Source organism: Pecten maximus, chromosome 2, assembly GCF_902652985.1.
Source record: "Pecten maximus chromosome 2, xPecMax1.1, whole genome shotgun sequence".
Lineage (NCBI taxonomy): Eukaryota > Metazoa > Mollusca > Bivalvia > Pectinida > Pectinidae > Pecten > Pecten maximus.
Genome location: NC_047016.1, coordinates 51,263,737 through 51,291,199, shown reverse-complemented (window position 1 = coordinate 51,291,199; position 27,463 = coordinate 51,263,737). Strand labels below are relative to the sequence as shown.

At 36.1% G+C, this 27,463-nt stretch overlaps 1 protein-coding gene across 1 annotated transcript in view; it reads left to right on the top strand.

Moving 5' to 3' along the window:
- The window catches only part of LOC117322418, a 30,868-nt gene extending 12,123 nt beyond the window's left edge, over positions 1 to 18,745 (top strand). Inside the window, exons 2-4 of the mRNA XM_033877323.1 lie at positions 6,674 to 6,860; positions 17,069 to 17,257; positions 17,911 to 18,745. Of these exons, the coding sequence (XP_033733214.1) occupies positions 6,677 to 6,860; positions 17,069 to 17,257; positions 17,911 to 17,936 (399 nt within the window). The 5' untranslated portion in view covers positions 6,674 to 6,676 and the 3' untranslated portion in view covers positions 17,937 to 18,745. The remainder of the gene's footprint in view (positions 1 to 6,673; positions 6,861 to 17,068; positions 17,258 to 17,910) is intronic.
- Positions 18,746 to 27,463: the final 8,718 nt, after the last annotated feature.

Sequence of the window (27,463 nt, the reverse complement as noted above, 5' to 3'; positions counted from 1 at the left end):
AGGTTGCGAACACACGATTTCTTCACTGTAAATATGGTAGGTAGCGAACACACGATTTCTTCACTGTAAATGTGGTAGGTAGCGAACACACGATTTCTTTACTGTAAATGTGGGGGGTAGCGAACACACGATTTCTGTACTCTAAATTTGAAAGGTTGCGAACACACGATTTCTTCGCTGTAAATGTGATAGATAGCGAACACATGATTTCTTCATTGTAAATGTTTACTCTCAAGTTAGAGAAAGGTCAGTAGTCAAAGGTCACACCCTCAGTACCGTCTAAGTCAGAAGATTGGCGACAACTCTAACGCTCATTATCATAATCATACAACGCAATGCGTTATAATCTTCAAAAGATAATTAATATTAATAAACAACAATTCTATAGCTTCTGATATTGCTGATAAAGCTAAGGATCACAATGAAAATACGTGTAGAAAAACTTACCTTGATTCTAAACTTCTGTATTTGATAATGAGATATGATAAAACGTGTCTTCGACAAAAGTCAGGAAAGAATCTATGGGATTAATCTTAAATATATAAGTAATAAAATTTAGTAAAAGGACTTATATATATATATATATATATATTGGCGGATTCTAATTGTAGCGCATTATTAAACTAAGCAAATAAGCACAATGGTGCAGCGGCATTTGTTCCTATTTAAAATCCATTAACATAAAGTACATGATGTGCAATAAACGTAATGATACTTAAGTGAAAATCGCGAAAACAAGATTCCGCTAAAATGTATGTCTTTACAGTAATTACTGGTAACACATATTAGGTATCGCTTTTGATGATCGGAATCAGACAAAAATTAATTTCAGTAAGACATATCAATATAATAGATGCCCCATTGATAATTTCATATGTATACGTGATTTTTTTTTAAACCAAACCTTGGTCATCAAAACTCGTGATAACGTGCTCGTGTTTTCAGAATTTAAACTACACAAGGTCTTGGATCTTTGGCGACAGAAACAATATGGCGTGGTCTTGCTTTTTCTCAGATTGATTTGCTAGATACTATAACGGGTTATATGACTGATTGAAATTTGTCATGTCATTTCTAGGATAATGACCAATACACTATATATAGCACGGACCACCATATCATCAATATATCATAAAATTACATTGACTAAAATTGTGCGTGTACACTTCTAAAAATAAATCATAAACATTTTACATGATGTCTTAACAAATTGTCTTTAAATTTGGTGTTATTATCAAATCAATATTTCATCTTCTGGAAATATTTTTAGCTTATTACGCGCTATTTTACGTGTTTTTGGACCAGAGTAAGTGCAGACTTCAGACGTTTAAGCGATATAGAAAAAATAACAAATCTATTTATCTCGTTTTACATTCAAAAATGCATCATCTAAAAAAACCATTGTAATATATGTATGAGTAGTAGTTCCACATGTAAGTCGATCCGATATTTAAAAAAACTCCTGACCCAGTTTAGCACTGGATTAAGGTATTAAGGATTGGTTGTAATGGATATAAATTCATAATCGATTATGATAAAAAAGTAATTGTTCTCTGTAGTAGAATTAAAATATATCGAGAGTAAATAATTTAATTATTTGTCGCTCGGTTTATAGATGTTTATATCACATTTTTTCTATCTGATACTCGATTAAAGAATTATGAAAGAGAAAAACAACCGACAAACGAATGTTTTACACATCAAGTGAGCTAAAATGCAAACAAATCGCAATGAGAGTAATAAACTCAATACGCAAAGGAAAAATTTAATATTTAAGGGTTAACTTTCGCGGTTTATTCAGAGTACACCCCAGTTTTTTGTGTTATTGCTCAATAACGTACAAAAATATTACAGTTAACCCTTATAATTTAATTAACAACGATAAGAAACATTTTCATTAAGTTTAACATGTTTATTTTGCTCCAAATATTTATAATCCCGTGAACAACGATTACTACGCTACTTCCGGTATAACTGAAAGTAGTTCCTTTTATTTTTTTTATGTTATGAGATGATAGCATAATTTTTTGAGCCAATGAAAATGCTTGTTACAAGCAAAATTAAATTATTCTGAATATAATCACGAAATTTCCTCACATTTACGTTAAATCTAAAACCTAAAGTATTGACTTTTTATTTGAAAATACATATCTTGTTTCCTTTGTGAAGTCACCATCTACTTTGAATTGCATAACACAATGAAGCTATCACATCACAATAGAAACCCATATCAAACAAAGCTCTGGCGCTCTAAACAATATTTATAAAACATATCTATGTAAAGTGGTTGTGATTGAAAGGACAATAGGATAATCATGTGGTATTTCATAGAAAATATCCGGTAGTTTTACGTTAGGAAATTCATGAGAAATTTAATGTCAGTAATGTTACTGCGCTTAGCTTGACTACTGGTTATACAGGAAACAGCAATACCAAAAGAAGCCAAACAATGTGTACCAGGGTCGACTGTTTTTTTCGCTGGAATATTAGAATATGAAAAACAGACAAGCAAAAATATGAATCAGAAGATTTCTGACCCAAAACCGGAAGTTTCTGCCTTTATAACATTGAAAGATGAGATACGGACAAGCGAAAACTTGTACAAGAGGAATTCCTATCAGCAACCGTCCGTTTGTAAAAGTGAAATTGAGACATGCGAAATTATGAATGAGATCATCAATCGATTTACCTACTGCTACTACAATAGGAATCGACTGGATAATCATACATTATTATTATTCGTTGTTAGAGTCACAATTAAACCGACCAATCGGCGACTGGACAATTAGAGCACATTAAAGAAGGTCGATAAATAGAAAATCAAAACACTCATAATAACTTCACCGAACGCAACTCCGCAATCCACATGTAAATCGTACCGGGTTGGAGGTCCGTAGAGGGCAACAAAGCATAAATTGAGAATACTCCCACACATACTTGCAGGTTGCTAGATCAATTTAGCCACAATTCATTTAAAATGTACTAAAACACTAATTTAGAGATTTAAAAACTATTTTTAAGTTGATATGATTTTTTTTTCTCAAAAATTATGGAATTGAAAGCAATTTGTAAACGTTTTATCAACAAATCACGTACGATGTCGTATTCTCTATTTCCTCTGATTATCATCGACCGTGCTTACTGCTATGGCATGATTGCTGTGAGAAACATACATCTGAAACAGACACCCCCATGTCCATTCATCTGTTGGTTATCAAGAAGTCATGCATGTCTTTCAATCATTCATCAAATTGAAATGAAACAAATCTCCAGTTTGTGTAACTACCACAAAATGATTTCAATGGAATTATAGTCTTCATGGCAGGTTTTTAGATTTCCCAACAGAATTCAGACAACAAAAAAATATAACATTATTCCCACGCAATGTGAGTCTGAACGTCTTCCTAGCAGTGATTGTGATGTATAAATAGTGTAACGAGTACCTCGGCTTTCTATCGCCGACATTCCGTTTTATAGAGCTAACTTTTACGTTGCTGTTTTTGTTCTTTACAACTAAGGTAAGTCGTTGTTGTTGTTTACATTGCTAAAATTAAGTTTGATTGTAATCAATGTTGATATTATATTGAACAGGTTGGATATATAACTTTTAAAAGTCATCAACACGGTACTGAAATCTTTGTATTTTATTCTTATTTTACTGTTATTTACTTCATTTTTGTTAGAATTTAGATATTTTCGACATTGATATAATACGTCATCCTTAAAATATCAAAAATGTTATACAATTTTTGTCTTTAGTATCTGTATCTTTAGATATATTCCTTCATTCTATATCATTAACTATGTATAGTTAGTTAATATGATTCATTAGTTACTAAATTCCGTCAGTCATTCTACATCATAACATATCTGCTTTAAAATATAATTTCCCCTACTTCTATTTGAAATACCACCATATAAGTAAAAAATCTGTCAAATCATTCAAGATTCTCAAGATTCCAGTTCATCAAAGGAGTTACTATAACTATTTTCCTAATGCTCTTAAATAATTATATATAGAATGCAGTACTCAATACAGTATTTTGTTCTCGGTTAATCTTGACCTTGAAATTTAGTTACCGTGCCCTGATGTACATTAAGCAGAAAAGAAATTGACATTTCGACAAAGTCCATATTACTAAAATCACTTATTACATGGTGATTTTTTTTTTAAGTTCCCTTTGCGCAGATGAAGCCGTTAAAACGACATGGACATGTTCCTGATAAATTGAAACTGGATAAAAAACTTTTTTTGAGAATCGAGACAATCTAAACACACTGCATCATTAGAATTAGCAATGTAATAATTATCTAAATGGAGCAAAAGTCCTCAAATGATTTCAATATGATGGATCTATTAATAAATTCAAATTCACCTTTGATATCAAAGAAGTAAGTGTCTTAAATTTGCATTATAAAATAATAGATCACTTTTTCACGCAGGTTAGTTAGTTTCAAACGTTACAAGACTATGAATGTCATGTATGTGTTAGATAGAACTCATTAAGATTCACGTAGTTCTAATACTGTGTAGTGTTTATTTCATATTGAATTCAAAATTTAGCATTTGTTCCTGTGTATATTTTTGGATATAAATAAATAAATAAATAAATAAATAAAATAAATAAACAAAAATAAATAGATAAAGTGCAATTAAAAGGGGTGAAATGTTGTATATTAACAGAGGTAATAGGTACTGATGAACGGCTAATACTTCGTCATTTTTTACGCCTATAACAAAATTGATATTCCAAATCAATGTATAAGTCTGTCGAGGGTATAGTAAACCCAGGATACATAGAGAGAGATCATTAAGGCGCCGTTTTATATCTTCCCATTAGACCAATGTTATAGATTATAAACGTACATCACTCTGTATTAACAAACACAGAAAAAAATATGTGTAAACAAGATCATCTCGAGATGTGTTCAAAATAAAATTAAACGACGGTTTGTATGATTAGAATACTCACGTGGCATACTTTAACAGCTTATCGCCTTCAACAAAATATGCATTAAAAACAATAACGACAATGGAAAGACGACATAATAGCTTCATGCCGTCGTTAGACTCTCCTCCATGTCCCCAGGGATATTCGTTTTCGACCTGTGTTATAGCTCCAAAAGAGGACCTCGTGACTTGAAAGCCATCTCGCAATGATTGCCACTGATAATAAATACTATATATATATGTAACACATAATTTTAAAATGCAATATGATTTGAATATAGATTTCGAAAGCAATTTGGAACGACCACGATGTACATGTACAATAAATATTGCTGCTACTCGCCTATCGAGTGTTGGCTTTAAAAACAGGTTAACATTATATATATGGATGTGTAAAATAGGAGTTTGATATATGATGGCCATGTGATTAATTTGTTTGAACGCGCCGAAATATGAATTATTTAAGCAGCCTTTGTACCTTGGAACAAGTTAATAACTTATCCTTATTTCCATTTCGAAGTTCCCACCACAAAATGCCCCGCAGTCTCTGAAAATAAGTTCATGTATTGCTGTTTACAAAACAAAAACAAAAACAAAATAGAATTTCGGTTTTAATGAATGTTTGTTGCTATAGTATGACATTGAATATTGTATCGCTGTTTTTCATTTTTCGATAGGTTTTATCCTTGCATATTATCGTTTCCAAATATAGCATTATCTTTCTTGCACTGTGTCAGCGTTCATAATGATGAAGCAGAGGACGATTACTCTCCCGGAATACCTGGTCCTATTCTTCTTGTACGTTTTCATGAGTCTCCATACAAATCTATCTTTTTGTTGATATTTTGTTTGATTTATGGTTTGGTCATTATGTCGGTATTCTTTGTTGCGGTTACAGTATAATCACAAATGTTATATCAATATTTCTAATATGGTATTATCCTTGCATATATGGTTATAGATAGTATGTCATCAGCTAATATGGTAACATCACCTTATATGTTGATTATCACCGAATGTGGTCTTATCACCTAATGTGGTCTTATCACCTAATGGTATCATCACCTAAATGTGATATTATCACCTAATATGGCAACATCACCTTATATGGTAATTATCACCGAATGTAGTCTTATCACCTAATAGGATAGTATCACCTAATATGGTATTATCACCTAATGTGGTAACATCACCTTATATGGTAATTATCACCTAATGCGGTCTTATCACCTAATAGGATAGTATCACCTAATATGGTAGTGTCACCTAATATGGTAGTGTCACCTAGTATGGTAGTATCACCTAATGTGATATTATCACCTAATTTGGCATTATCACATAATACCGTATCATAACTTTATATTATATAATTATTCGCAATATCCAATTACTGTTCTAAATATTCTATTGTCATCGCTTCTAATATATACGGTATCATCATTAATATGGTACTATTATCATTTATATGCTATTTTGGTCTATATTTTTTCTTATTTAACAGTTGTCATCTACATTTAGAAAGAAATTTTCACCTTATGTGGTATAACCGTTCTCAATATGGTAAATTCTCGCATTCGTTTAAGTTTTTTATTCCGTGATAGTTTTTCTTTAGATCACCTGACTATAAACAATAAACAATCAACATAAAGACTACTTCCGTTTAGATCTTTTTTTCCCTGTGATATTATATATAATCTAGTTTGTGTATTGTTATACTTACAGGTAATGAAAATCCAAACGATACGACAGATTAACAGTATTACTGTCATCCTACTTATAGCCATAAGTGTCTACAGCGAGGCCGCATTCACTCGCTCCTTGTGTGAAAACAGATGCGAGTCGTCAACACCACACCTACAAACACTTCGAGATGTGTGGCACAAAATGTCAAAACGGATAGGCAAACAAGGTAGGTATTTAGGACTGGAGAATGGTTTGAGTATTTTAGGACTATATAATGGTTTGAGCATTTAGGACCGGAGAATGGTTTGAGTATTTTAGGACTATATAATGGTTTGAGTATTTAGGACCGGAGAATGGTTTGAGCATTTAGGACTATATAATGGTTTGAGTATTTAGGACCGGAGAATGGTTTGAGCATTTAGGACTATATAATGGCTTGAGTATTTAGGACCGGAGAATGGTTTGAGCATTTTAGGACTATATAATGATTTGAGTATTTAGGACTGGAGAATGGTTTGAGCATTTAGGACTGGAGAATGGTTTGAGTATTTAGGACTGGAGAATGTTTTTATGAGTATTTAGGACTGGAGAATGGTTTTAGTATTTAGGACTGGAGAATGGTTTGAGTATTTAGGACTGGAGAATGTTTTTATGAGTATTTAGGACTGGAGAATGGTTTGAGTATTTAGGACCGGAGAATGGTTTTAGTATTTAGGACTGGAGAATGGTTTGAGTATTTAGGACTGGAGAATGGTTTGAGTATTTAGGACTGGAGAACGGTTTGAGTATTTAGGACTATATAATGGTGTGAGTATTTAGGACTGGAGAATGGTTTGAGTATTTAGGACTGGAGAATGGTGTGAGTATTTAGGACTGGAGAATGGTTTGAGTATTTAGGACTGGAGAATGGTTTGAGTATTTAGGACTGGAGAATGGTTTGAGCATATAGGACTATATAATGATTTGAGTATTTAGGACCGGAGAATGGTTTGAGCATTTTAGGACTATATAATGGTTTGAGTATTTAGGACTGGAGAATGCTTTTTGAGTATTTAAGACTGGAGAATGGTTTGGGTATTTAGGACCGGAGAATGGTTTGAGCATTTTAGGACTATATAATGGTTTGAGTATTTAGGACTGGAGAATGCTTTTTGAGTATTTAAGACTGGAGAATGGTGTGGGTATTTAGGACCGGAGAATGGTTTGAGCATTTTAGGACTATATAATGGCTTGAGTATTTAGGACCGGAGAATGGTTTTTGAGCATTTAGGACTATATAATGGTTTGAGTATTTAGTACTGGAGAATGGTTTGAGCATTTAGGACTGGAGAATGTTTGGAGTATTTAGGACTGGAGAATGGTGTGAGTATTTAGGACTGGAGAATGGTTTGAGTATTTAGGACCGGAGAATGGTTTGAGTATTTAGGACTGGAGAATGGTTTTAGTATTTAGGACTGGAGAATAGTGTAAGTATTTAGGACTGGAGAATGGTGTGAGTATTTAGGACTGGAGAATGGTGTGAGTATTTAGGACTGGAGAATGGTTTGAGTATTTAGGACTGGAGAATGGTGTGAGTATTTAGGACTATATAATGGTTTGAGCATTTAGGACTGGAGAATGGTGTGAGTATTTAGGACTATATAATGGTTTGAGTATTTAGGACTGGAGAATGGTTTGAGTATTTAGGACTGGAGAATGGTTTTAGTATTTAGGACTGGAGAATGGTGTGAGTATTTAGGACTATATAATGGTTTGAGTATTTAGGACTGGAGAATGGTTTGAGTATTTAGGACTGGAGAATGGTTTGAGTATTTAGGACTGGAGAATGGTTTGAGTATTTAGGACTGGAGAATGGTGTGAGTATTTAAGACTGGAGAATGGTTTGAGTATTTAGGACTGGAGAATGGTTTAAGTATTTAGGACTGGAGAATGTTTTGAGTATTTAGGACTGGAGAATGGTTTGAGTATTTAGGACTATATAATGGTGTGAGTATTTAGGACTGGAGAATGGTTTAAGTATTTAGGACTGGAGAATGGTGTGAGTATTTAGGACTATATAATGGTTTGAGTATTTAGGACTGGAGAATGGTTTAAGTATTTAGGACTGGAGAATGGTGTGAGTATTTAGGACTGGAGAATGGTGTGAGTATTTAGGACTATATAATGGTTTGAGTATTTAGGACTGGAGAATGGTGTGAGTATTTAGGACTGGAGAATGGTTTGAGTATTTAGGACTGGAGAATGGTTTGAGTATTTAGGACTGGAGAATGGTTTGAGTATTTAGGACCTGGAGAATGGTGTGAGTATTTAGGACTGGAGAATGGTTTGAGTATTTAGGACTGGAGAATGGTTTGAGTATTTAGGACTGGAGAATGGTGTGAGTATTTAGGACTGGAGAATGGTTTTAGTATTTAGGACTGGAGAATGGTTTGAGTATTTAGGACTGGAGAATGGTTTGAGTATTTAGGACTGGAGAATGGTGTGAGTATTTAGGACTGGAGAATGGTGTGAGTATTTAGGACTGGAGAATGGTTTGAGTATTTAGGACCGGAGAATGGTTTGAGTATTTAGGACTGGAGAATGGTTTGAGTATTTAGGACTGGAGAATGGTTTGAGTATTTAGGACTGGAGAATGGTTTGAGTATTTAGGACTGGAGAATGGTTTTAGTATTTAGGACTGGAGAATGGTTTGAGTATTTAGGACTGGAGAATGGTTTGAGTATTTAGGACCGGAGAATGGTTTGAGTATTTAGGACTGGAGAATGGTTTGAGCATTTAGGACTGGAGAATGGTTTGAGTATTTAGGACCGGAGAATGGTTTGAGTATTTAGGACTGGAGAATGGTTTGAGTATTTAGGACTGGAGAATGGTTTTAGTATTAGGACTGGAGAATGGTTTGAGTATTTAGGACTGGAGAATGGTTTGAGTATTTAGGACTGGAGAATGGTTTGAGTATTTAGGACTGGAGAATGGTTTGAGTATTTAGGACTGGAGAATGGTTTGAGTATTTAGGACTGGAGAATGGTTTGAGCATTTAGGACTGGAGAATGGTTTGAGTATTTAGGACTGGAGAATGGTTTGAGTATTTAGGACTGGAGAATGGTTTGAGTATTTAGGACTGGAGAATGGTTTGAGTATTTAGGACTGGAGAATGGTTTGAGTATTTAGGACTGGAGAATGGTTTGAGTATTTAGGACTGGAGAATGGTTTGAGTATTTAGGACTGGAGAATGGTTTGAGCATTTAGGACTGGAGAATGGTTTGAGTATTTAGGACTGGAGAATGGTTTTAGTATTTAGGACTGGAGAATGGTTTGAGTATTTAGGACCGGAGAATGGTTTGAGTATTTAGGACTGGAGAATGGTTTGAGTATTTAGGACTGGAGAATGGTTTTTGAGTATTTAGGACTGGAGAATGGTTTGAGCATTTAGGACTGGAGAATGGTTTGAGTATTTAGGACTGGAGAATGGTTTTTGAGTATTTAGGACTGGAGAATGGTTTTTGAGTATTTAGGACTGGAGAATGGTGTGAGTATTTAGGACTGGAGAATGGTTTGAGTATTTAGGACTGGAGAATTGTTTTGAGTATTTAGGACTGGAGAATGGTTTGAGTATTTAGGACTGGAGAATGGTTTGAGTATTTAGGACTGGAGAATGGTTTTGAGTATTTAGGACTGGAGAATGGTTTGAGTATTTAGGACTGGAGAATGGTTTGAGTATTTAGGACTGGAGAATGGTTTGAGTATTTAGGACTGGAGAATGGTTTGAGTATTTAGGACTGGAGAATGGTTTGAGTATTTAGGACTGGAGAATGGTTTTTGAGTATTTAGGACTGGAGAATGGTTTGAGTATTTAGGACTGGAGAATGGTTTGAGTATTTAGGACTGGAGAATGGTTTGAGTATTTAGGACTGGAGAATGGTTTGAGTATTTAGGACTGGAGAATGGTTTGAGTATTTAGGACTGGAGAATGGTTTGAGTATTTAGGACTGGAGAATGGTTTGAGTATTTAGGACTGGAGAATGGTTTGAGTATTTAGGACTGGAGAATGGTTTGAGTATTTAGGACTGGAGAATGGTTTGAGTATTTAGGACCGGAGAATGGCTTGAGTATTTAGGACTGGAGAATGGTTTGAGTATTTAGGACTGGAGAATGGTGTGAGTATTTAGGACTGGAGAATGTTTTTTGGGTATTTAGGACTGGAGAATGGTTTGAGTATTTAGGACTGGAGAATGGTTTGAGTATTTAGGACTGGAGAATGGTTTCAGTATTTAGGACTGGAGAATGTTTTTGAGTATTTAGGACTGGAGAATGGTTTTGAGTATTAGGACTGGAGAATGGTGTGAGTATTTAGGACCTGGAGAATGGCTTGAGTATTTAGGACGGAGAATGGTTTGAGTATTTAGGACTCGGAGAATGGTTTGAGTATTTAGGACTGGAGAATGGTTTGAGTATTTAGGACTGGAGAATGGTTTTGAGTATTTAGGACTGGAGAATGGTTTGAGTTTTAAGACTGGAGAAGGTTTGAGTATTTAAGGACTGGAGAATGGTTTGAGTATTTAGGACTGGAGAATGGTTTGAGTATTTAGGACTGGAGAATGGTGTGAGTATTTAGGACTGGAGAATGGTTTGAGTATTTAGGACTGGAGAATGGTTTGAGTATTTAGGACTGGAGAATGGTTTGAGTATTTAGGACTGGAGAATGGTTTGAGTATTTAGGACTGGAGAATGGTTTGAGTATTTAGGACTGGAGAATGGTTTGAGTATTTAGGACTGGAGAATGGTTTGAGTATTTAGGACTGGAGAATGGTTTGAGTATTTAGGACTGGAGAATGGTTTGAGTATTTAGGACTGGAGAATGGTTTGAGTATTTAGGACTGGAGAATGGTTTGAGTATTTAGGACTGGAGAATGGTGTGAGTATTTAGGACTGGAGAATGGTTTGAGTATTTAGGACTGGAGAATGGTTTGAGTATTTAGGACTGGAGAATGGTTTGAGTATTTAGGACTGGAGAATGGTTTGAGTATTTAGGACTGGAGAATGTTTTTATGAGTATTTAGGACTGGAGAATGGTTTGAGTATTTAGGACTGGAGAATGGTTTGAGTATTTAAGACTGGAGAATGGTTTGAGTATCTAGGACTGGAGAATGTTTTTTGAGTATTTAGGACCGGAGAATGTTTTGAGTATTTAGGACTGGAGAATGTTTTGAGTATTTAGGACTGGAGAATGGTGTGAGTATTTAGGACCGGAGAATGTTTTGAGTATTTAGGACTGGAGAATGTTTTGAGTATTTAGGACTGGAGAATGGGGTGAGTATTAAGGACTGGAGAATGGTTTGAGTATTTAGGACTATATAATGGTTTTTGAGTATTTAGGACTGGAGAATGGTTTGAGTATTTAGGACTGGAGAATGTTTTTATGAGTATTTAGGACTGGAGAATGTTTTTTGAGTATTTAGGACTGGAGAATGGTTTGAGTATTTAGGACTGGAGAATGGTTTGAGTATTTAGGACTGGAGAATGGTGTGAGTATTTAGGACTGGAGAATGGTTTGACATTTCGAAACATTTACCTGTTAACACCTTAACATGCAATATTGTTGTTAGACGTGCAAGGTATTTAGTTTCGTGCGTAAGAGAACACTTCAGCAATAACCATCACTTTAGTGATGGTCTCGACGTAAACGTAGATGTAGATGTGATATGTATAGGTGTTACATAACATAGCTTTAAACACAAGCATCGCGTGCATGTAATGATCAGCCATTTATAGTTATAAGCACCAAAGCGAGACAGATCAATGCTTACATGTTTTAATCGGCTTATGATAAACGGGTTTATTGATTACTGTAAGTGAGATTCCTAAGTAGGAACATCTATTTTGAGATCAACTGTCGAGTTCCTCCTCCCCCACTCCTACAAATTTCCTAAACCATGACTCTCCCGCACGCAGTGAATTCTCCGGTCATCCTATGATTTGGAATTTACTTTTCTGTTAAATACTTATTAGATGTGATAGACGTTGAAATTGGCAGACGATATCACTAGATTGAACGAGGGAGTAAAATGTAATTGCCTGGCGGGGCAGTAATGGTCTATTAAGTCAATGTCTTAGCCTAGAATAAAATGTCTGATGATTAAGTATAAATAGCAGCATTTATTTCTGTAAAAAGGCAATACAATAGGAGGAAATAGTTGTGTAATAAGAATTCAATAGTGTTCAATATCTAAAGATGCTTCAGCGTCGACAAAGAGTAATTATGATCCATTTAAAAAAAGGACAGGCTGTTATATATTTGTATACCCAAAGTGCATGCTATACAACCCTCCAAATATTCAGCTTCTAATTGTATCTTTTAAATCTAAAGTAGAAAATAATTTATTATCCCGAATAAATTCCATTGTGATCCGCCTCTACCAACCTGTCGCGTTGGCATTTTCATCGGATACGCAAAGCAGGCGATCTGAGCTCACTGACGAAACCACAGACTCGTCAATGTAAAAAGTATATATGCAACATACCTATTTTCCTTGTATGAATATTGGCTCTTTTGCCAATCAAAAGTCAACATGGCAAGTTACTCTGGTGGGGTTATAACTTTTAATCTTAAAAAAGGGACCATTGTTATGACAGTATTATCTTTCTTTTCATTCGTTGATTAGATAGTTTTAACACCATGGGCGTATTTTTGTGAATTTTTGTAACAAGTAGTGTATAGGGTGTCGACGTTCTAGCATCTTTAATAGAACTTTAATTTATAACGACAATTAACGGGGGTTACTTCAAAATGATGACGACACTGTCATATTCATAAAATGTATCGTGTCAAACAGACGATCCGCACTCACTGAAATGTTAGGTATTGTCTTTGTAAATGGCTAAATTTGTTGAATACCATCATATTCATTATCGACATTAGTGACATCTTTGTAGACACATAAAAGAAATGTTATCACGCATTTTTTTTTAACAAACATCCTTCAAATTAGTGACGAATCCTAGAGGAATGAAGTAAGAAAGAGTATTCGTTTTATTAGTTTTGTGGCATTTTTATACTAAAATTATTGATGAATTCACAGATATAGTCAATGGCATTGCTAACCTATTTGTTATTTGTACAGCCACCACTGAACTAAATTTACTAATACCCTTATCGTCTAAAAGATCAACCTTCCCGGGAATAATCCGTATTTGTGGTATAAATTCCAAATAACAGTGACAGAAAATCATGTAATACAACAGAGAGATAAAGACCATGAGATCTTATGATGGACTGTTAAATCCATGTAAATTTATCGTGTCTCTATCTTCTTTTGTGACTACCTGATTATATTTTATTGTATCATTGTAACTTCTGGATATTTCTGCCTGATTTATTTCGAAATGTGACTGTATCTGTCGTTTGTGTTTCCTGGATATTTCCTACGCATAAAACTAAAGTTCAATGCCTCAATTATACCTGGTATCAATCGTTCAATAAAACCAACCCTCATTAAATCTAAATAGTGTGTTATTTTATGATGCTCGGTTGGAACCACTCGGTACTGTGGTTGACATTTATTGTTATCGATATTATGGCATTTTTGCTATGACAACAACAGAAAATAACGAAATCGTCATTCTAACTCGAAATCGACAAAACGACGGCAAAATAAGAACCAAATTACATATTTACAAGTTGAATAAGACCAGGTGTTCCGAAAGAGTAAGTATCGTCTGTTTCATCTACAACACCCGCCATACAAATCTAGGTCACGACGACACCCGCCATACAAATCTAGGTCACGACGACACCCGCTATACAAATCTAGGTCACGACGACACCCGCCATACAAATATAGGTCACGACGACACCAGCCATACAAATATAGGTCACGACGACACCAGCCATACAAATATAGGTCACGACGACACCCGTCATACAAACCTAGATCACGACGACGCCCGCCATACAAATATAGGTCACGACGACACCCGCCATACAAACTAGGTCACGACGACACCCGCCATACAAATCTAGGTCACGACGACACCAGCCATACAAATCTAAGTCAAATCCGGGTTAGTCACATTCTTAAAATGAGAACTAAGTAGAGATTAACGGAGCCTATAGGCATTTTAAGAAACATCGAACACGTCTGACTTCATGTCGTACAAGGATGTCGACCATAAAACGTATTAAAGTATATTTCAGGACAATGTTAACAGCCTTATCAATATAAATGCTAGACAGAATTCATATTACGAAGGCCATGTACATATAGTACTAGCCCGAGTTTCCTCTGGCCCTGACACCAGACATTGTGTCAGATCCAGGGGAAACTCGGGCTAATATAGTATGACGGAGAGTAGCGGAAAGCGATCAATTCGGTAACATTTTGATGCTTCTCCTCTCCCTCGCGTCGTGCCATCCAGGAAACATTTCACTGTCGTAGGGCTGTTCTAAATTAGGGACACAGCGACTTAGGGTTTTTCCATTTTAGGGGCACAGTGACGAAGGGCTGTTCTATTTTAGAGACACAGCGACGTATGACTGCCCCATGCCTCATGGAATCCATTTTATCATGACGATAGGAGAATGACACATTCAATGGTTGATTATCTCACATTTGTGATGTAGTCTGCTTCCACTTCTACTAAACTGTCTTTCAGTTTTTTGCATGCTGCGCAGTTTATCGCTGTCGATGTTTTGTTTTGTACACCCCCGGTATCAAACATATCTTTCTTGAGTTACATTTTAAACTCTTGTGTAAGGTTAAAGTTGACAGCGGTTGTGTATTGCGGACATCATCCTTCTCAACAGTTGTCGTTACTAGTTATTTAAACATCAACCCCGTAATCTCTTCTCTAATGTTTTGTGCAAATATGGATCGTATGTGTCTAAATTATTATTTATTTATCGGCGTTTTATTTCAAGCATGAATCTCAGATAACCGCACTTTCCCTTCTGTTTACGAGATATTGTGCATGTGTTCAGTTTGCGCAATCCCCCATGTTTCAGACAAATTGTATATGTGTTCAGTTTGCGCAATCCCCCATGTTTCAGACAAATTGTATATGTGTTCAGTTTGCGCAATCCCCCATGTTTCAGACAAATTGTATATGTGTTCAGTTTGCGCAATCCCCCATGTTTCAGACAAATTGTATATGTGTTCAGTGTGCGCAATCCCCCATGTTTCAGACAAATTGTATGTGTTCAGTGTGCGCAATCCCCTATGTTTCAGACAAACTGTGTATGTTAACGTTTAAAACCGATTTCTCTGTATTTTGTGAGCTAAATTATACCCTTATATAATGACATAACTGTTCAGCATGCCCCCACCAGCAAATAGCCTATACTTACCTATTAGAAAGGTTCCTAGTACTCACTGGGTTATTCATAAGTCCGTATACTGTCTCATATATTGCAATTTTAGTATAGCACTAGTAAGAATTCCCCTCCTTTCTATCCCTTTTTCTTCTTTGTGTGGCGTCCCTAAATAGATATCACCAATCGATAATCGATATGTATGTCTGAAACAAGAGAGTAAATATGCTATGGAAGATTTTTTGTAAAGTTTCTTGACTGTCGTGTTCATTTTTCTGTCTCGTGTGAAAGAAGTAGTAAAAAAACAACCTAATACGATATGTAATTGTCTTTGTGACGATGGCAAAATATGCGACGCATGAAGAAGTATTAGATAAAAGTGTTCCCTGTTAATTTAAATCTAGGAAAACCTTGTAAGGAGACTTTCTTAAAATGAGAACAGGTGAGGAACAGAAGCACTATCTTAACAACCATCAACATTGCTGATCTCGATATCTCGCAATTAAGTAAATAGAACATTTCCCAATGGTATCATGATGGCGACCAAACAAACTGTATCCAAAGCAGTTAACAAGTAGACAGTTCTATCGGGAGTATTCCCGTAAGCCAACGAAATGCATTGCCTTCTGTACGATCTCTTGATTATATGAATTTTCTGTGCCTGTTTTTGGTTGAGATGAGATAGTTAACGAAGATTCCTGGGACTATTTTACTTGACATAATTTTACATGTCTGGTACTTTTATTTATTTAGTTGACAATATCACAAATATTAGAGCATTGATTTCATAGCGATCCACCATTGAGAAACAGTATCATGTAACCGGCTGGCGTTCATACCGGCATCATCCCAATTTCAAACATTTTGTTCAACCCTCTTCACTGATTACCCAAAAAAATGTATATTTTTTAAGCGGGTGTCGTCGATGAACCAAAATGGCTTACTCTGTCTGAGCACGTGGTCTTACTCTTTCAAGTGTATTCGTGCAAATATGTTTTGTTTGTTTGCATTGTTCCTGTACATATCTTGATTTGAATTCACATGGAGAACAATAAATTAGTGAAGTAATCAGACATGTGATTACTTATATTTTTGACTTAAAATTTGATGTTATCGTTTTCGAATTTTAGATATGTCCTTTGAGGCGTTCGTGACGTCACTGGTGGCTGCATCGGAGCGGTATCCATGGCTGCAACCAGTCCGTGGAGACCTACTCGGCATGATAGCGAAATACCAGGACTGTGTTAAAGCTTGTGAACATCAGCACAGCAAGAGGACTTCCGAGAGGGCATCAGATTCATACGTACGACCGGCAATATGTACGTAGATTTTAAGACCATGATCAAAATTTGATATGATGTTTTGCAACAAGGCAGTCATGTCAATTCTAATGCATCACATCAATCGGAACACCTCGTCATGTTCTTCGAAACTAGACAGCCTACGTTCGCAGACGGAGGCGAGGTGTCCCGATTGTGCATCACATATCGGAACTATGTATGTGACGTCGCATTGTTGGATTGGTATTTGAAATTCTAATTTTTGACTGGTTGAAGCTTTTTTTTATAATTTATACGATGATAACATTGCTTTTATTAGTAGAAAATATCAAACTGTGGGTTTAATAACAAGAAAATTGATTTAATTGATTTAGTTCATTAGCATTATAAAAATCCAACGATCAACGTAATGCTTTTGTTATCACTACAATGAATACCGACATGGTAATGTAACTATGATTCTAAATCAAAATCGATATAACGAGAGTAAAATATAAACGAAAATATATATTGATATGAAGTCCATGGAAAATGTACAAGGATTATACCAGGTGCTCCAGAGGAGCAAGAGTCCTCTGTTCAAATCCGGGTTATATCACATTCTCAAAATGAAATATTTCAATTTCATTAGAATATTATTTGTTATGCTACATCAGGATTGTATTATTGATTATTCACTCGTTTCGTTTCAGGTTTAACAAAGGACTTCTGTCTTTAGTTGTCACGATGGCTACCGAGAACTACGTTACTTCAAACACATTTTTCGGGAAATATATATATCGTTGGAGTAAGGCAATATCAGCTGAACAAAACTTGCCAACCGGATATGTAATTCTTGCTAACTATTAGCCATATCCAATCTACCTTAGACCAATATTCATTATAAGGAATATGTATAAATCACTTCAAAATGTGCCTATATTGCTGGCTCTAAGCGTGCAACAGAAACAATTCTAAAAATAGTTTTAAGTTAAATCTTTTAGATATTTTGCTAACATTATAACATTTTTTAAACATCACAGATTAAAAATATGAATAATGAAGGTTTGTCCGAATGATTTTTTTCACAATAGTTAGTCACCCCAGTGTACATTTTCTTTATTGTAATAAAATCTCTATCTCTCTGTCTCCATTTGTTCAGAAATGTCGTTATAAAAGGGTTTTAGTCGATTGAGAGAAAGTTTCACAATCGAGTTTTTCAGACAAAATATGAGCCAAAATGAAACATTGCGAGGGATAGGCTAGCATCTTTAAAATCAATTTTGTACAGCCTACAATTTTCTTGTTTAAAGATTAATGAATGTGACGTCACAATAAAACTGATAATGTTCGTGTCGCGTCACAAATAAAACGATAATATCAACTGTAATGGCTTCTCAAAATGCCTTTACATAGTTATATATAACACAAATATTCTAAGACAATTAAAACTAAACTAAAATTTCTTAGTGATTTCTGCTTTTTACTTCAGACTCCCAATTGTTTCATCTAGTATATCTTCACTAATGAAATAAAAAATACAATTTCTCACGATATCTTACTGTTGTTTTTTATTATCACATCTACACATGTAGCCCATTTAGGCTGGCATGTGACATTAGTTTCATTTAACTTCCGAAATCATTATGGCAACGCAATTACAATAATACTCAGAAGGTGGCAAGCACAATCAAGCTACTTAGTAAATGAAACTTGAAACTCAGTTTTAAGATTTTTGAATCGTTCATGGAAATAACTGACCAAGATTTTGTCATAATCCAAAATGCCCGAGGTAGCTCAAAATAGATATGTCCCTTAATTCACAAGAATATTAAAGTCTTTCTTGCCCATCCGAAAAGGTCTACAATTCAAAAGTTAACCTTCAACACGGCCTCGTCAGCTACAATGGCATTAAATAGCCAAATGTTCCTATTCAGTATGCCACCTTGTGAACGTATCCTAAATCTGTGCACAAATGTGTCCTGGTGAGTGGTCCAATATACCAACATTGACGTTTAAAACACATGGGAATACAGAAGTCGATACTATGAAGACCAAATACTTGTTTTATCGAGTTTCCGTTGTGACAGTGAGTTGTTTTTATTTCATATTCGTGTTAAGTCCCTGTGTGATGGACTGTATGACAATCAATGATGTTCTTGTCTAAATCCCTGTGTAATGGACTGTATGACCATCAATGACGTCCTTGTCCAAGTCCCTGTGTGATGGACTGTATTACAATCAATGACGTTCTTGTCCAAGTCCCTGTGTGATGGACTGTATGACAATCAATGACGTTCTTGTCGAAGTCCCTGTGTAATGGACTGTATGACAATCAATGATGTTCTTGTCTAAATCCCTGTGTAATGGACTGTATGACAATCAATGACGTTCTTGTCGAAGTCCCTGTGTAATGGACTGTATGACAATCAATGATGTTCTTGTCTAAATCCCTGTGTAATGGACTGTATGACCATCAATGACGTCCTTGTCCAAGTCCCTGTGTGATGGACTGTATTACAATCAATGACGTTCCTGTCTAAGTCCCTGTGTAATGGACTGTATGACAATCAGTGACGTTCTTGCCTAAGTCCCTGTGTGATGGACTGTATGACAATCAATGACGTTCTTGTCTAAGTCCCTGTGATATGGACTATGACAATCAATGACATTCTTGTCTAAGTTTCTGTGTAGTGGACTGTATGACAATCAGTGACGTTCTTGCCCAAGTCCCTGTGTGATGGACTGTATGACAATCAATGTTCTTGTCCAAGTCCCTGTGTGATGGACTGTATGACAATCAATGACGTTCTTGTCTAAGTCCCAGTGTGATGGACCGTATGACAGTCAATGACGTTCTGGTCTACGTCCCTGTGTGATGGACTGTATGACAATCAATGACGTTCTTGTCCAAGTCCCTGTGTGATGGACTGTATGACAATCAATGACGTCCTTGTCCAAGTCCCTGTGTGATGGACTGTATGACAATCAATGACGTTCTTGTCTAAGTCCATGTGTGATGGACTGTATGACAATCAATGACGTTCTTGTCAAAGTCCCTGTGTAATGGACTGTATGACAACCAATGACGTTCTTGTCCAAGTCCCTGTGTGATGGACTGTATGACAATCAATGACGTTCTTGTCTAAGTCCCTCTGTAATGGACTGTATGACGATCAATGACGTCCTTGTCCATGTCCCTGTGTGATGGACTGTATGACAATCAATGTTCTTGTCAAAGTCCCTGTGTGATGGACTGTATGACAATCGATGACGTCCTTGTCCAAGTCCCTGTGTGATGGACTGGACTGTATGACAATCAATGACGTCCTTGTCCAAGTCCCTGTGTGATGGACTGTATGACAATCAATGACGTCCTTGTCCAAGTCCCTGTGTAATGGACTGTATGACAACCAATGACGTTCTTGTCAAAGTCCCTGTGTGATGGACTGGACTGTATGACAATCAATGACGTCCTTGTCCAAGTCCCTGTGTAATGGACTGTATGACAACCAATGACGTTCCTGTCGCAGTCCCTGTGTGATGGAATGCATGACCTTTCACTGATTTGTCTCCCGTTTTGAGTGTACAAGATTTCTCTGTCTTTTTTAGCGCGTGCAATCTGTCATACCCTAGGGTGTGACAGATTGCACGCGCTCACTTTCTTCACCGGAAGTACTACCGGAACTACTTTTTTTGTTTACATTACGTCGTCTGCTACGTCAACAAACAAATTGTGTACACAATAATACAAAAATCCCCAGCCTCTAAACAACTACAGACAACTGAACAGTTTCCAAAAACAAAAAATGTCTGCCATTCTTTCAAATACAAATGAATCCCCCAACTGTAGGCCTACAACTGAAACTGAGAGCACAGGTGCACCTACCTGCACCGATCGCGACAAAACTGTTCAACTGTCACAAGTAAAAACATCGCACAACAGCATTTCCTTGTGCCCAACTCCGTCCGATGTCACAAGATCGGTGTTTTATGGATCCACAATCAGTGGGGGAACATTTAACATCCATTTCCACAGCCATAATGACAACACAAAGTCGATTTCAAAGCGACCTCGTGTGATTTACTCCGAGTCGGACAGTGATGAGTGAGTGACGTCACCCCACGTGAAATGGATGAATGGAAATGTGTGCATATTTCCCGCGGTTTTTTTGACATGTGTACTTGTTTACAAACAGACGGAGATCGCCGATGGGAAAACACATAAAGAAAAGAGGTGGGAGAAAAATAATCATTCCCTACCTTGAGGGTGTAAAAAAGAAATCTCAACCTTCGGGGGAGATTCTTGAATGTCAAAACCCTCGGCAAGCCTCGGGTTGGACATTCAAGAATCTCCCCCTCAGGTTGAGATTTCTCTGTCACAACCTCAAGGTAGGGAAAGATTCTATTAGTCCAAGTCCCTGTGTGATGGACTGTATGACAATCAATGACGTCCTTGTCCAAGTCCCTGTGTAATGGACTGTATGACAACCAATGACGTTCCTGTCGCAGTCCCTGTGTGATGGAATGCATGACCTTTCACTGATTTGTCTCCCGTTTTGAGTGTACAAGATTTCTCTGTTTTTTTTAGCGCGTGCAATCTTTCATACCCTAGGGTGTGACAGATTGCACGCGCTCATTTTCTTCACCGGAAGTACTACCGGAAGTACTACCGGAACTACTTTTTTTGTTTACATTACGTCGTCTGCTACGTCAACAAACAAATTGTGTACACAATAATACAAAAATCCCCAGTCTCTAAACAACTACAGACAACTGAACAGTTTCCAAAAACAAAAAATGTCTGCCATTCTTTCAAATACAAATAAATCCCCCAACTGTAGGCCTACAACTGAAACTGAGAGCACAAGTGCACCTACCTGCACCGATCGCGACAAAATTGTTCAACTGTCACAAGTAAAAAGATCACACAACAGCATTTCCTTGTGCCCAACTCCGTCCGATGTCACAAGATCGGTGTTTTATGGATCCACAATCAGTGGGGGAACATTTAACATCCATTTCCACAGCCATAATGACAACACAAAGTCGATTTCAAAGCGACCTCGTGTGATTTACTCCGAGTCGGACAGTGATGAGGGAGTGACGTCACCCCACGTGAAATGGATGAATGGAAATGTGTGCATATTTCCCGCGGTTTTTTTGACATGTGTACTTGTTTACAAACAGACGGAGATCGCCGATGGGAAAACACATAAAGAAAAGAGGTCGGAGAAAAATAATCATTCCCTACCTTGAGGATGTAACAAAGAAATCTCAACCTTCGGGGGAGATTCTTGAATGTCCAAACCCTCGGCAAGCCTCGGGTTGGACATTCAAGAATCTCCCCCTCAGGTTGAGATTTCTCTGTCACACCCTCAAGGTAGGGAAAGATTCTATTAGGCCTAGTCCAAGTCCCTCTGTAATGGAATGCATGGTAATCAATGACACTCTTGTCTAAGTCCCAGTGTGATGGACTGCATGACAATCAATGACGTCCTTGTCTAAGTCCCCGTGTGATATGGACTGTATGACAATCAATGACGTTCCTGTCTAGAAGGTATACAGATGTATGATGCAGTTCAATTTATGTTGGTTCTACTGTAACTTACTGTCGATTTGCTTTGAAAGGTGATAATATTTTGAATTGTCTTTGACTGCATTTTTTGTTTTCAATTTGGGAGTAATGACAATATCAAAGCAAATCCATGGACAAGTACAATTTAAATGTATCACATTCAACCATACATGTCTTTATCCTGGTCATTTGAAGCATGGTTTTCAGTTATCAGTCAAACCTTTGATAAAATGTCAGTTTACAAGGGAATACAAATAAAAAAAAAATAATTGGACCCCAACGTCAAATATCAGTACCCTAGTACAATTATAAAGTAATGTCTTAACGCCTGTCAACGCTTGCACCAAAAACTTTTCGTAAGTTTTTGTTCACATAAATATTAATTCAAAATCAATAAAACCAGAGTTAAATGAAATAAATCATACTGTGTTTGAAGTATGGTGTAGCGAGAATTTCAAGTCTTGATCATGACTTGATGAACGTTCTAAATTAACAAATTATCAAAATGAATTTGTTTGAAAAATAACACAAGTTCCACAGCAATATTATATAGAGAATCGATCACACTATTTCAGAAGTTATAAAACTACAAATAACAATTAATGGCTGAATATCAAATTAAAGTGAATATCACAAGTCTTTTTGCATTTGTTTTTAGATAATCCGGATTTCCGTTTTCCGTCTTTGTAAAAAAAATACGTAGGCGTATTGCATAGTAAACGTAGCCATATGTACATATGTAACAGCTGATTTCAATCAGATTGACTTAACATGAACTTAACACCGTCTCAGTAGTTCGTCACAATCGAAAATTTGATCGTGAATTCGGTATTTTGCAAATTCTTTCAAAATACTTCCAGGTAAAGGAAAAAAATGCATATGGTCTCTATACACACACCAAAGATTAATAGATCCTATATTGGGTCCATTCTCTTGTAAAAATATCGATTTGGGTCCACTATCGGCCATTTCGGTAATTCAACTCTAACGACAATCGGGCCGCAATTCGCAAATGAAAAATTAATTTAAAATTCGTAAACCTCTAATATTTTACATATGATACAATTAGGCATTGAAAAACATATATGTGGGTCAATTCTCTGAAAACAATGCCAATTTATATTATAATTAAGCCCCATTTTTCTTCGTTTCGGTATTTGCAAGTCTGCTTCACCTGTGGTCCGTTTCAGTAAATATGTTCGACTTTGCCGAAATAAAAACAAGCTATATAATTGTTCATTTTAAACATGACAACTGCCGACCACACTTATCTAAAAATGTTATTGTTGATATCATCTGAATATTGCCGTAGTTATCTGTCACTTCGATTGTAAACCCATTGCCAAAGTCATGGAAGAATCGACCAATCAAATTTGATTTCCGTAATCTTGCAGTTACCTCCCTTACAACAGTAAATACGTTCCAAGTATCGCCTACAACAACCAATCCCGTCCACATGGCAACAAGATATTATCATTTGCATTTGATTTATTGGTCGTTTTCGTCAAAGGAAAATGGAATATGGAAATCGATGACAATGTTATAACGCTATGACCAGTCACCCTGACCACAAATGCCACCTAGTATCTACCTTTCTCGCAAACATGTACAGTAACCTATAGTATGATACAATGTATCGTCTCGTACCTATAGTAGTATACAATGTATCGTCTCGTATGCCGTTATTGATATTTTTTTTCTCTAAATTATAGAAATACTCATCTAGTTGATAATGATGTAACATTCTAGAATATATATATTACACATTTAAGTAAATCGCGGACATATTTGCAGACCTATGCTATAATGTCAGGCCGTTTTGGAATGAACACGGAAGAGCAAAACTTTCTAAACATGTTTACATAAATATATTGACCTGGAGTTATTCGCAAAGTTCAGGTTCATTTAGTCTTCACATTTCGCTAGCGTTATGTATTTCTCAAATCGTATGCATCTTGAAAACATCTACTGAATACATTTCAACATTTTCGGTAAAACTACTACATAAAACGAAGATGTTTTTGCCAGTAAATTATTTGAAGCGTAAGGCAATGGGGGCAGCCATATTTCATTGAAACAGACAGTAGATGGCGTATTGGTGAATGTGGCTACCAAATATGGTCATATTTCTCAGTCCAGTTCTTGATGGCAATAACCGAACATTAATGTTCGTTTAAAAATTCCCGCCTTATAAATCTGGACCAACCAATTGTACAACAGACATGGAATCAATTAGCACCTTTCAATACAAATTGAAAATTACAGTAGATGTCAACTGCATTGTACTGCCGTTCCGTCTTTCTCTGACTCGTCATCCTAAAGTGTAGGTACCTAGTTGACGATGTCAGCATTTAAATGAATCAAGACCTGGCATGCAGGTTGCGACAATCATCAGGGACTGAAGACCACCAGCATATGAAATCTCAAAGGATTGTACAGAAGATGCAAGATAATAGCAACTTTCCATTTATAGTTGATACAGAGGGATACTTAGATTTCATCGTACAGTTGGTTCATCCTTCTAGAAACACGTCAGTGATGCTGTTTGGGTCTAAATTGTCGATACAGAGGAGGAAACTCAAAATGGACATGAAGAGATAATGCCAAGTTATCAAAGTAAGAACCGGTGTAAAGACAACATAGCCACTAGGTATGATCAACGAGCATCGAACAAGTCTAATTTCTTATAACGTAAGAAACACTGTATAGCTCAACTGCAAGTGAGCATGACGTCATTCCAGGTCATAGGGGTCAAATTGGCTAAATTATTTTAACGACTTATCAATAACCAAGAGGCCCAGAGACCTGATATTGTGGTTGTAGCGTTCTGGGGTGAAGATCTAACAAGTTTGTTCAAATGGACGATTTTGACCTATATTCCAGGTCATGAATCAAATTGACTAAACTCTTTTAAATGAACTCTTCTAAAACCAATTGGGCCATAGACCTGTTTCTTTATTGGGCATGTATCCTGCTGGAGAAAAGAGCTACCAAGGTTGTTCAAAAGAATGACCCTGACCTGATTCAAGGTCACAGGGGTCCAATTAAAATAGGCTACAACCACAAAGTCAGGACGCCTGATATCAGGTCTGTAGCATGCAAGGGTGAATGACTACAAACTAAGACCTTGACCTACAATTAAGTTCACAGGGGTCAAATATGCTGAAAATCATGACTTCCAAATAACCATGAGGTTCAGAGACATGATATCGGACTTGATGTGTGCTTAGATGAAGGGCTACCAAGTTTGTGCAAGTGAATGACCTTGAAGTATAAAAGGTCACCTCCGCGAAATATGCTAAAATCTATTAAACAATTTTTTTCAATAATCTAGATTCTCAAAGACCTGATATTGAGCCAGTAACATGCTAGAGTGATGGGCTACCTAGTTTGTTCAAATGAATGACATTGACTTACATTGAAGGTATCGGGGGTCAAATTGGCTAAAATCTTTAAATGACCTTTTCTCAGTAATCCTTTTCTCAGAGACCTGATAATGGGCCTGTAACATGCTGGGGTGAAAGATTCCATATTTGTTCGAAACAATGACTTTTGACCCATTTTCAAGGACACTGAAGTCGAATGTGTTAAAATCTAAACAACTTCTCAATAACCAAGAGACCAAGAGATTCGATATTACATTTGTACCAAGTTGGAATGAAGGGCTACAGAAATGATTTAAATGTATTGATCTAGTCTATTGTACATGTATTTGAATAGAGTGGTAGCATCTGCATTAATGACTAGATCAACCTTAAAATTGCATTAGAAGCAGGTGATTGATACTGGCCAATTGGGCCTCTTGTTAACATATATAGACGTTACATTTGTATGACCTTGAAAAGGACTGAAAGTGATTAATTTGCTGTTTATTGAAGTTGCTTGTATTTCTGCTTTTTAATATTTTCCTTCTTATAATCTTCACTTCACAATAATTACTAAAATAATTTCAGTTAACCTTTGGTAAGTTCTAGCAAAACCATTACCCTAAACATGTCTGTTGATAAAAATTTGGCATTTTTTCCGGGCTGATTGTCATGAGCTTCCATGAATTATACCGAAAAAAATCTTACTTTATATTATATTATAAACAACCAGAGTTCAAACTACCACTAGCTAGAAAATTATAGTTTTTATTGAAAAAAATATGTTCGAACTATTTGCCTATTCCAACTAAATGTAGGTTTAATGTACTTCTCTTTCCTATTTCCGTTGAAAAAGGTAGTTCTATTGCACTTTGTCATTTCGACTGTTTCAATTACATTTATTTTTTAATATTTCAAGTCCAAATAATGTTGAAATCGTCCTTTCTACGGTTCATTTGATTTTATTGACTTACAGTACTTTCAGTAAGAAAGAAGTAATGACCCAGACAAAGAATGTGACCTTTTGCCCTAGAGGAACCTTGGCCTTCACCCTTGGGTGTATGGGCTAGAAAATGACATGTAACATATTGTCATGCTTTTATTAATGTATCCATGAAAATTCATTACCTACATGTATCAGTGATGAACATGAAGTGAATTTGACCTTTGACATCAAAGTGACCTTAACCTTCAGCATACAAACTACTAATGGTAGACAACAAATGCACATAGCATTGTTGTTGTTCATATATATCGATTAAACTTATTTAACGAAAGTTATGGCATCTCTGGATGGAGGAATAGATAAGCGACAGATAATTG